Source organism: Lipotes vexillifer, unplaced genomic scaffold (assembly GCF_000442215.2).
Source record: "Lipotes vexillifer unplaced genomic scaffold, Lipotes_vexillifer_v1.1 scaffold536, whole genome shotgun sequence".
NCBI lineage: Eukaryota > Metazoa > Chordata > Mammalia > Artiodactyla > Lipotidae > Lipotes > Lipotes vexillifer.
Genome location: NW_006775074.1, coordinates 785,079 through 797,441, shown reverse-complemented (window position 1 = coordinate 797,441; position 12,363 = coordinate 785,079). Strand labels below are relative to the sequence as shown.

At 38.9% G+C, this 12,363-nt stretch overlaps 2 protein-coding genes across 2 annotated transcripts in view; both read right to left on the bottom strand.

Moving 5' to 3' along the window:
* MRE11 (MRE11 double strand break repair nuclease) overlaps positions 1-12,363 on the bottom strand; it is a 66,522-nt gene that overhangs the window by 22,883 nt on the left and 31,276 nt on the right. Inside the window, exons 11-13 of the mRNA XM_007449643.1 lie at positions 10,816-10,916; positions 9,444-9,617; positions 3,442-3,498 (exon numbers count right to left, since the gene is read on the bottom strand). Coding sequence (XP_007449705.1) covers positions 3,442-3,498; positions 9,444-9,617; positions 10,816-10,916 — 332 coding nt within the window. The remainder of the gene's footprint in view (positions 1-3,441; positions 3,499-9,443; positions 9,618-10,815; positions 10,917-12,363) is intronic.
* LOC103075130 (neuronal regeneration-related protein-like) lies at positions 610-2,541 on the bottom strand. The gene has a single exon (XM_007449642.1). The coding sequence runs from the start codon at positions 2,428-2,430 to the stop codon at positions 2,224-2,226; it is 207 nt and encodes a 68-aa protein (XP_007449704.1). The 5' UTR covers positions 2,431-2,541; the 3' UTR covers positions 610-2,223.

The window sequence follows — 12,363 nt, the reverse complement described above, 5'->3', positions numbered from 1 at the left end:
CATGATCAGGTGTTTCATATAACTTATAAACATAAAAATTGCTCAGACTCACTACTAATACAAGTAGTATGAGTTAAAAGCAACTATAAGAAATAATTTCTCACCACTTAGATTTGTAAAGATCAAAAGATGTAGTAATATGTCATGGCCGGAAGGATGCAGGGAAATAAGCACTCCCTAATACTATCGGTCGGGAGAGTAACTGGTGTAACATATTTGGAGTGATTTGGCAGAATCTAGCAAAATTTAAAACACACATGCCTTTTTATGATTATTACTTCTTTGAATGAATTATCATCATTGCCAAATTTCATACTTTGCCTTTGTCTAAATACTACATCTTCATTTTAGCATCTCAAACATTATACTCAGATAATACTTTATCTTTCTGTACAACAGACCGTGCACTTTACTGACATCTTTGAACTACATTACTTCTATGAATTTACCTCATGAGTGGAGGCACAGGGCCAACGGCAAGACAATGTTTCCACATACTTTTTGCGAGATTTAAAAATATACTACCCTAGTATTATTGCACTTTTTGGTAGTAATGTATACGTAACATAAAGATTTACCATTTTAACCATTTTTTTTTTTTTTTTTTTTTTACAGCTTGAATATTTATTGAATACTACTAAAATAGCTAAAATACATTGGGTACTTGTTGTGAGTGCATCAGTAAAGATCACATTGCTACAAAAGCCTGCATATTCAGCAGTACACAACTGCAACTCTACGGAAATGCCACAGATGCAGAATACTGTTTTCTTGCTCTATTTACACAGCGGATATACCTATTCTAACAAAGGAGGGAAGGGGGAAATGCACAGGAAACTCAGGCCAATGGGGGAGCGAGAAGAGAACGAAGAAGTGCAGCGCATGCGTCGGTTGATGTGTAACAGTCAGAAGCGGGACAGTCCAGAACAAAGCCTGCCCTGTCAAAGGAAGAGCTAAAAGACAGTTATATAAAAATTAAGGTGGGCTTTCAGACTGGCTAACACAACAACATTCCATGAGTGGATGGTATTGTCTGATTGTATTTTTGTTTATCCATTTCATTGGGAGCAAGGACAAAAATGTAAAATCTACACCTTGCTTATCAGAACTGCCGAAAAAGAGTGCTCTGCCTTTGAAAAAAAAAAAAAATTGTAAAAACATTTCTTTTCCAACCTAATTTTTGGGAAAGGTCTAATTTTCATGTTCCTACTGAAATGTCAGTTTTTTAGATTTTTTTCAGAGGGCATTTGTTAAAAAAAAAAGTTTGCCCTTTCTTCCCCCAATATTCTTTCAAATGAAAAGAACCAAAAGGGACACCTAAAAATGCCTGTCAAATTATTGCTTTTCGTTCTCTAAGTGAGGCAGGCGAGGCTATGGAAAGGAAGAGATTTGGTAAGGAAATTACAGTTTTGTGATTGCTCCTGCTACAGTGACTGCGTGTCCAGGAGTGCCAGCCCATGAGACATGGGTCCCTCCGGCTTTGTGGTGGCACTCACTCAACCTACAACGCTGAAGAAGAAAGCCACACTGAAGACACAAGGAGAACAAGTCAATCCAGTCTAGAGAACAACATTCGGGGAAACAGAGTACCAACACCTTCTTAGAACATGAAAATAAAAAATAACTCCATCAGAGCTACCTTGCCAAGGAGCATGTTGAAAGTCCAAAACAGCACCATTCATCAGTGTCTCAGGTCCTGTGGCAGCATCTCGGTCACTTACCACAAGGAAACAATGAGTTTCAAACTACTTCTATGCATCAAAAGAGTACATGGATAAAATACAGAGATATACAGACAATTGATGAACATAAACTACTAGGCTTGTTACATCTAAATGAAAAAAAAAAAAAGGGGGACTCTCAGCCTCTGCAAGAAGCAGTCGGGAGCTGTGTGAGTGAAAAGGCAGAAGTGGACCGGTTGTGTGAGAGCAGAGGGGGTTTGAGTTGTGGAAGACATCGTCGTAGCAAACCAGGCCTGAAGGCCCACCTGTAAGGGTTGTAAACGTGGATTCACAGTGTGAAATTCTGAGCGTTTTCACTTGAGTCAGAATGATTAAAAACTGGTTTGATGATACCTATTTGTCCACTGTAAATTCTCTAAAGCAAGGCTCAGAGTCCCATAGTTTCTTCTTATACTTGATGATTTACACAGAAAAAAATCCCATATATGGTACCATGACCTCATCAATACCCATACACCATGTGTAATACAAATGGAGGTGATTAAAAAGAGAGGAGGTAACTGATTCCCGGGGAGTGGAGCTCACTGCTGCCAAGTGGATGCAGGGAGGCAGCCTCGGTCTGGCCATCCTTCTTGCGACTCACTTGCTTTGGGACAGGAAGTCTTCCCTTAGGAAGCCTTCCCTCCATTTCCTTGTTTGGAAATGGTTCTTGACTGACCCAGACAGAAAGCTCTGGGTAATACACCATTCTGAGAATCCTTAACAGTCTTGGCCTTGCACCCTCCCTCTCTTCAGTCCAAGGAGACCAACCAACAGACAAAAGCCCCGCTCCCTGTTCACTCTCTCCTCTCTACACCTGAAACACCCATTTTAACCATTTTTAAGTGTGTATTTCAGTGGCATTAAGTACATTCACATTGTTGTACAACCACTGCCATCATCCATTGCCACAACTTTTTCATAATCCCAAACTGAAACTCCATACCCATTAAATAAACCTTCATTCCCTAACCACCACCCCAAACCCCGATAATCACTCTTCTACTTCCTGTCTGTACGAATCTGACTACTCTAGGTATCTCACGTAAGTGGAATCACATAGTATTTGTTCTTTTATGTCTGACTTACTTCACTTAGTATAATGGTTTGAAGGTTTATCCATGATATAGTATGTACCATTCTATACTTCAATTTCATTCCTTTTAAGGCTAAAGAATATTCCAATGGATGTATGTATTACATCTTGTTTACCCATTCATCTTTTGATAGACTTTGGATCATTACTACCTGTGGGCTATTGTAAATAATGTTATGAACACTGGTGTACAAATACATGTTCGAGTCCCTGCTTTCAATTTTTTTTGGTAAATACACAGAAGTGCAATCACTAGATCATATGGCAATTCAATGTTTAAATTTTATATTGTTTTATAATAGCAGTTGGGAATTATTTTCATTAAAAAGAGCTCTTCGGGCTACTATTCCTGCGCCTCCCCTCCATGCCTGCACCCACCACATACACACATGCGCAATTAAGTAAGTTTTCGACAAGAGCAAAAGGAAAAAAAAAAGAGAATATCAGCAAGCTGAATACTCGTAGGCCGAATTGGAGTAAGTCAAAGGCAGCTGTCCTCAGCCAACCCCTGCTCAGTCCTACCCACCCAACAGAGATCCTGTGGACTGACTACTCTAAATTAACCTACTAGTTATTCTGATTTAACAAGCTGACATATAACAAAGGAATTTTCCGAAAAATTACCTCTCGAACTTCATCATCTTCTTCATTCTTCTGTCTGCTTTCTCTGAAACGACGTACCTGGATTGTAACAGAATAAATCACAAAAATGTTACAAACATGTCTGTCATGTAAATATAAAACTGATTAACTGATGTTTTCCATTACAACATAAAATTCGGAAATTCAAGTATAGTTTTGTTTCACAAAAGATTAAAGAAGTCATATTCCCCCAGTGACTTACATTAAAAATTCAGAAATGTACTCTAAGAAAAATTGGCCCTAAGCAAAATGATATTACCTGCTGACCAAATGCTCCAAGCCATTGAAAAACAGCCTGTCGGACTGCAAAGGAAAAAATTCTAATGTCCTATGGGTGTTATAGTTCAGTAAAAGAGCTAAAAACAAAAAACTCTCTTTTAATAGGTTTGAATTATTACACTGCTCAAATCATTCTTGGGCACCTGGCTGCAAGTCATCCAGGAGGCTCTCTGAAATGGTGTCTGAAGTGGGTGGGCCCCTGAAGATCCATTTTGCTAACAGTCAACCACCAAATGTTTGCTGTCTGCCAACCCTGGTCCTGGTGCCATGAAGGATACAAAGCTTCCTTTTTTACTGGTTCCTGCTCACAAAGCTCTTATAATATAGTTATATAGCTAGAAATAAACTCCATTTATTTAATAATTTACTCGGCACATATTTACTGAGCCAAGCTATGTGCCAGGTGCTATTGTAGGAACTGAGAATAATGAACAAAATGGTCAAGAATTCTGCCCTCCATGGAGCTTACAATCAGTGTGTGCATGTGTGTGTGTGTGTGTGTGTGTTACAAAATACGAAACAAAATAAAAGGTTACGTTGTATGTTAGAAAGTGTATAGGATCAAGTTAATTTACAGCTAGACTGAGAAAGCTCCATCCTTACCTGAGGAGCCTCTGGCATTCCCAGGGCCAAATTATTTACTGATGGATTTCAACCTGCATGAGCACTTAGACAGTGTGCTTTGATTATGCGACCAGAGAGGCATAAAAGACACCCTGGAAACTTCTGCACAGATCTTGGTGTTCTGTCCCGGGTTTGCTGTGTGCATATAAGGACATGAGAAACAGACGCCTGGTATCTCTCAGATCCCTAATGCCTGCCTATACTCCTTCTCTTGCTGTACCATTATCAGTTGCCTTTAAATAAAAACTTTGAGTATGTTCAGTGGAGTCTTATGAGTCCTTTCAAATATGTGAACCTGTGAAATCTTTGCAAAAGGTGTTAAGTGCTCAGAGAAAAGTAATGCAGGAGGAGGGACAGAGAGTGCTGAGGAGAGGCTACAGCACGACCATCAAAGGCCTCACGGAGAAAGTAGCAAAGCAAGAAGGTAGCAAAGATTTTAAAAGGTAGGGAATGAACCTTGAAAATAACTGGGGAAAATCATTCCAGTCAAAGGAAAGAATATATGCAAAGGCACCAGGGCAGAAGCATGGTATGTTTAAGAAACAGCAAGGAGGTCGCTGGGCTGGAGCAGACATGAGGATGAAGTAACAGAAACCACACTGAGTAAGGCCTTGGGAACAACTATAAGGACTTTTGTTTTTATACAGCAGTGACTTCATCTAAACTATGTTAGGATCACCAACAGCTCAGCTGAGCTGAGGACAGAACAGAGTGTGGAGGAAAAGCACAGGCAGAAACAGGGAGACCAGTTTGGAGGCAACAGGAGTAATCTAGGTGAGAAATGGCCAGGCCCTGGACCACTGATAGAGATGAAGGTGGTGAAAAATAGTCACATTCTGTATATATTCTGAAGGTAGAGTTAAAGGATTTCCAGACAGGATATAGGTGACAGAAAAAAGAGGAGTCAAGGATAACTTCAAGGTTTACCACTTGAGCAAATGAAAGAATAGTGCTTCCACTAGAACCCTACAGGTAGAGCAGGGGCTAAGGTTCAGCAATTCAGACTGGGAATGCTGGAAGTTGGAGAGGTCTATTAAACATCCGAGTGGAAGGTCTAGCAGGTTGTTGGCTACATAAGTCTTGAGTTGAGAGAAGAGGTTTGGGCTAGACTTTTGAAAAAAGTCATCACCAGATGACAGTATTTAAAGCCAGGAAGCTGGGTGAGAATACAAAAGGAATATGTAGATGAAGAAGGGGTCCAAGGACTGAGTTCTCGAGACTCCAACGTAAAGAGGCTGGAGAGGTGAGAGGAATCAACAGAGACTGAGAATACACAGACAACGAGCTGGGAAGAAAACCAGAAGTGTGGAGCCCTAAAATCCAACGGAAAAAAGGTTTTAAGAAGAGGTCAAGTGAGATTTAAGATGGAGAACGGACAATGGATTTAGCCCTGGAGGTCACTGGTGCTTTGACAAGAGTAAATTCACTGGAAAGAGGGGGTCGAAACCCCTGAATAGATGGATTTAAGAGAAAAATGAAGGCGAAGAATCTGGGCAGCAAATACAGAAAACTCTGTGAAGCAATTCTGCTATAAAAGAGGAAAAAAGAAATAGAATAACAGCGAAAGGGAAATGGGATCTAGGCTCCAGAGTTTTGTTGAAAGAAATAGCAGCATGTTTGTTAAGATTCAGTAGAAGGGGAAGAATACAGGAATAATATTTTTTTAAAAGACGGCACAGCATTTAACAGTGCTCGAGGTGGCATGTGATATATCAAAAGCACTGAGTCATGGGCTTCCCTGGTGGCGCAGTGCTTGGGAGTCCGCCTGCCGTTGCAGGAGACGCGGGTTCGTGCCCCGTTTCGGGAGGATCCCACATGCCGCGGAGCGGCTGGGCCCGTGAGCCATGGCCGCTGAGCCTGCGCGTCCGGAGCCTGTGCTCCGCAAATTTGCAGTTTATACCTCAGTCATCTTCAGTTACTGGTTAAAAAAAAAAAAAAAAAAAAAAGCACTGAGTCATTCACAGAAGAGAAATGAGCATCAGAGTAAAAACACCGAGCAGGCATTATGTGCCAGTGTACTGAGGGCTTACATATATTCTTTTAATCCTCACAACCTTGAATGAGGTTCTATTATCCCCATTTCATAGATGAGGAAACTGAGGCGCAGAGAGGTTAAATACTTCACTGACGGTTCCATAGCGAGTAAGGTCATCTGGTCTATAGTCCATACTCTTAGCCACCATGCTACACACACACACACCCCCACACCCCCACACACACTCTCTCTCTCTCTCTCTCTCTCTCAAGTCATGATGTCACTCCAGGTGTGGATGATCATTTTGGGGAGTGGAGGGTGGGAAGGAGGGTTTGTTTGTTTTATTTATTTACTTTTTTAGAGCAGCTTGGGTTCACAGCAAAATTAAAAGGAAGGCACAGAGATTTCCCATATAGCCCTGTCCCATACATGCACAGCCTCCCCTATTAATATCAACATCCCCCACCAGAACTGTACAGTTGTTATAATTGATGAACCAATACCGACACTCCATACTCCATATCACCTAAACTCTTTAAGGTTCACTCTTGGTGGTGTACATTCTATGAGTTTGGACAAATGTATAATGACATGTATACATGTATAACCCACCATTACAGTTTGATACAGAGTAGTTTTACTGTTCTAAAAATCCTCTGTGAATCCACCTTTTCATCCCCTTATCCCATCCCTGCCCAACCACTGACAACCACTGATTTTTGTACTATGTCCATAGTTTTACCTTTTCTAGAATGTTACATAGCAGGAATCATACATTAAGTTACTTTTTCAGATTGGCTTCTTTCAGTTGGCAATAGTCACTTAAGGTTCCTCCGTGTCTTTTAATGGCTTGATAGGTCATTTCTTTTTAGCACAGAATAATATTCCCTTGTCCAGATGTTTCACAGTTTATTCATTTACCTACTGAAGTACATCTTTGTTGCTTCCAAGTTTTGGCAATTATGAATAAAGCTGCTATAAATATCATGTGCAGGTTTTTGTTTAGACATAAGTTGGGTAGATACCTAGGAGCACGACTGCTGGAGAGTATGGGAAGAGTACGTTTACTTTTATAAGAAACTGACAAACTGCCTTTCAAAGTGACTGCACCATTTTGCATTCCCACTCGCAATCTAAGAGTTCCTGCCGCAGCACATCCTCACCAGCATGTGGTGTTGTCGGTGTTCTGGAGTTTGGCTGTTCTGACAGGTGTGTAGTGGCATATCTCGTTGTTTTAATTTGCATTTCCCTAATGACATAAGATGTCGAACATCTTTTCATATGCTTACTTGCCAACTGACTTCCTTGGTCTGGTAAGGTCTTTTGCCCATTTTTAAAATGGATTATTAAATTTTCTTATTGTTGAATTTTAAGAGTTTTTGTATATTTTAGATAATAATCCCTCATCAAATTTGTCTTTTGCAACTGTCTTCTCCCAGTCTGTGGCATGTCTTCTCATTCTCTTCACGTTATCTTTTGCAGAGCAAAAGTTTTTAATTTCAATGTAGTCTAGTTTATCAATTACTTGTTTCATGAATCCTGCTTTTGATGTTGAATCTAAAAAGTCATCACCATATACAAGGTCATCTAGGTTTTCTCCTATGTTAGCTCCTAGGAGTTTTAGTTTTGCATTTTACATTTAGGGGGAATGCTCATGTTATATTTATGGCACTTGACTGACAAATCCACCCATGCTAAAAATTTATGAACCTAACACATCCAGAGCCACAGAGTAAGTAGTTTTAGAGTGTGGATTATCTGCCTTCCCTGTCAAAGTACCTGGCATTTAATATTACTGGTTGTACATTAGTTGACACCATAAGGCTTTAAAAGAATCACGTTAAATGACTAAAAGCACAAAAATAAAAGTAAAAGGGAATGAGTTTTAAAAATAACATTGTGTTCTTCTGCTCAGAGGGAATTTGGAAAATACAGGAAATGATCCCCTATAATCCCACTACCTGAGCATAACCACTGCTAATGTTTGGAATACCTTCTTCCATTCTTTGCATACACACACCCACATATAAAATAAAAATAACTGGGATCACATTGTGTATAGTTTTACCACTTTGGAATTCTTTTCCCACTTAACACTGAAAATACTTTTCCATGTTCTTCAAAAGTGTAATTTTTAATAGCTGCATAGTATTCCATACTGTGTATGTGCCAATATTTATTTTACCAAAACATTTCCAACTTTTCCCTACTGCAGATAACACTGACATAAATTACTCCCCATTCTAAATCTCTATCTCATTACTGTCTTAGGAAGATCTCCCAGGGCTGAGTTAAAGGACAAATCTTAAGCTTCTTGACATGCTTAAGAAGGCAAAAATGCTTTTCACTGCAGCTGTTCAAACTCTGATACTCCTACCAGCAGAGTACTAAGTACCTTTCTCAAATTGTTGCCACTTTGATAGATAAAAAATACATTTAATTTGAGCTTCTTTGATTATCCTAGGTTAAATACCAGTTTCAAATGCCTATTAGCCATTTATATTTCTTTTGTGAACCACCTATTCAGGTCCTCTGTTCATTATTCTATTGAAATGTTTAATATTCTTCTTAAGATTCATAAGAGCCCTTTAATGTAGTAAGAATATTAACCTTCTGTTCTGCCCACATACGAATATTTTCTCCATGTCGATACCTTCTCATTTTGTTTTTTGACAATTTAACATGCAAACATTTAAAAATTTTTTGTAGTCAAATCTAAAGAGCTTTTCCTCTGCTTTTATGCTTAGAGGGACTGCATTTCCTAGGTGAAATTCAAAATCTCAATCAAAACTTAATAAAAAATTGAGATAAGCAGACATTTTCACCCTATGAGGTTCATTTTAAAGCACTTTCATGATCTTCAAGAGAAGATACTAGCTATGGGCAACAAAACTAACATTCACTGGGTATCAATCATATTTGAGACTGTGTTCTAGATACTTATTAGACATTTTCTAATTTAATCCTCACTTTATGATCTCAATTTTATAGATGAGGAAACTAAACAAATCAGTGAAGTTAGTGATTTACCAGAAAGAAACTTAGAGCTACTCTTAAGGAGAGACTATCTAAATAACAGATTTCCCACCCCAAACTGGTTACTCACCTCTTCATCGATTTTATCTTCTAGGGCATCAGTATGACGTTCTTTAAGAAATCGCTGTGTTTTTTCCAACTGATATTTCACTAATTCCTCTATGGCATCTTTTTCTTCCTTGTCCACAAATTCTTGTACAGCTTCACCCATTCCCCTTTCTGTTAGAAGTGAGAGCTGCACGTTCTGTAAGAGACATAAAACACTAGATGCAGTATCTTCCTTACAAAACAATTCTGTATAAGCAAGGAAAATTACAGAATAATTTTACCACAGAAAAAGACAAAAAAGTCATCTAGCTATTGGAGGGAAAACACAGGAAAGCAAAATAAATCAATGGACGGTAATTAAGCCTACTGATAAATATTAAGGGCCAGAAAAAGTAGAGTACAGGACTTGTGAAACTGCAGAGCCCTGAGAGGCTGGGACACAGAGTCCAGAAATAGCAGCTGATGACTAAGAGAGCAGGTTAACCAGTGTGGTAGGCAGAAGAATGGACCCTAAAGATGTCCACATCCTAATCTCTGGGACCTATGAATATGTTACATGGCAAAGGAGAATTAAGGTTACAGTTGGAATTAAGGTTGCTAAGCAGCTGCTACAAAACTGGGAGATTATCAGGGACTATCCAGGTGGGCCCAGTGTAATCACAAGCATCCTTGAAAATAGAAGAGGGAGGCCGAAGAAGGGAGTCACAGAGAAGTATCCAGGGAAATGACGGCCAGACAGATCCGGCGTTGCTTGCTTTGAAGATGGAAGAAGGGGGCCCAGAGCCAAGAAACACGGGTACGTCCAGAAGCTGGAGAAGATGAGGAAATGGAATCTTCCCTACAGCTTCCAGAAAGGAACACAGCCTTGACAACACCTCAGTTTTTGTCCAGTGAGACCAGTGTCCGGTTTCTGACCTACAAAACTGTAAGGTAATAAACCTGTGTTGTTTTAAACCACTAAGTTTGTGGACATTTATTCCAGCAGCTATAGGAAGCTAATACAACCAGAGGATCTCAAAGTGGCATATACCCACAAAAATAAGAGTAGCTTCACCATCCAGTGGCTTATTAATAAAGTAACTCTGAAATTACATCCGGATGCAAGAAAATTAAATCCTGGATTCAGACTTAGGTAGTAGCGATAAAAAGAAAGAGGATAACAACACTGACAATAATAGAACAATAATAACAATATTAATGACTGACATTAATTAAGCACTTATTTTTCTTGATACATAATAACTATAAATGAATGTAATTGTCACCCTGCTTACTTCATGGAGACATTCTGAGGATTCATTTTGTTTAAACTATCAATTACACATATCTAAAATTAAAATCTGTTATTATAAGATAGCCATTATCTAAACTGAGAACTGTAACTAAGAAATTACCTTCTCTGCGGTTTGAAAATACTGTTTCACAAGGTCTTCTACCCTTAGAGTTGTTACTTCTGAAGGTTTTGTGATGAACTTCCCAAAGTTGATCTCTTCTCCTAGAAAAAAGAAGTCCATGAAAAAAAAAAAAAGTAGCAGTTTCTCTTTTAAAGTTAAAGTGCCCAAACTCACTGAAGATTGCTGTCAGTGAAGGAGGTATGGCCAAACTTTATCAACTGTCAGTTTGCTCAACCCAGTAAATTTTGAGGCAAAAACATGTCATTTTTGCTAATATCTAGAGTCATTTCCCCAAAGTCTGTATTTCTTTTCCAAATCTCCAAGTAGTATGTCTCTTGGAGCTATTCTCACAGAGTGGTCCACAGATCTCTGGGAGTCCCCCATACTGGTTCAGGGGGCTTAAGGTCAAACGTACTTTCATAATAATACTAAGACGTTATTTATCTCTCCCACCGTATTGACATTTGCACCGATGATACAAAAGCAGTCGTGGGTAAAACTGCCGGTTCCTTGAGATGAGTCAAGGCAGTGTCTCTGAGTTCTACTGAGAGTCATCACTTTGTACTCACAACAAGACAAAACAAAAAGCCAGTTTCACATAAGAATGTCCTTGATGAAACAGCAAAAATTATTAATTTAATTAAATCTTGGCCATTAAACACAAATCTTTTTAATATTCTGTGAGACAAATGGCAAGTAGGTTTAAAGCACATTTGCTTCATTCCTAGGCAGGATGGTTGTCTCAAAAAACAGCAGGTACAGAATAAATAGAATACTGGGCAAGAAGTCAAAAAGCATAGGGTCCAGTAGGTGCTCTGCTCATAACCTTTGTCAGGGAAATGAATGTTAACTGTCTAGCACGTGTGTGACCTGGTGTGGAAAACACAATGATAAAATGACAGGATGCCGCCCATAATAGCAAATGATTACAATACAAGATGGTAAGTGCTACAACAGAGGTAAGAAAAGAAAATATGACACACAGAGAAGAAATAAATTAATTCTTCTCAAAGAAGGCTGAAAATAACATGCAGATAGCAAACGCAGTTATCATTTGACTCAAGACTTGCACTGCAACTAAGAAGTTCGCATGCCGCAACTGAAGATCCTGCATGCTGCAACAAAGACTCCGCATGCCATGACTAAGACCTGGCACAGCCAAAAATAAAAACAAATAAATTGAAAAAACAAAAAAGAAAAAGACTTGCAGAATGAGTAAGACTTAGTAAGCAAAAAAGGAAAAAGAAAAAGTATTTTAGGCAGAGGGAAAAGTTTATGCAATGGCTTAGGGGGTAAAGAGGCACAAAGTTCAGTGTGCCTCTTACAAAGTGGTGAGGACAAGTGAATAGAAATCTTTTTTGAATTTCAAGACAGGAGAATTAATATTGCTTCATAAATATGATTACTATATTTTACTACGCCAGACACTATGTTAAGACCATTTACACACAGTATATCATCTAATCCTCACAACAGTCCTGTGAGGCAGGTACAGTTATTATCCTGATTTTGTAGACAAGAAAACAAAACATCAGAGATTAAGTAATT

Bases quoted from the DNA above. Each gene is read 5' to 3' on its own strand.
- LOC103075130 (XM_007449642.1), bottom strand. From the start codon at position 2,430: ATGGTGTATTACCCAGAGCTTTCTGTCTGGGTCAGTCAAGAACCATTT.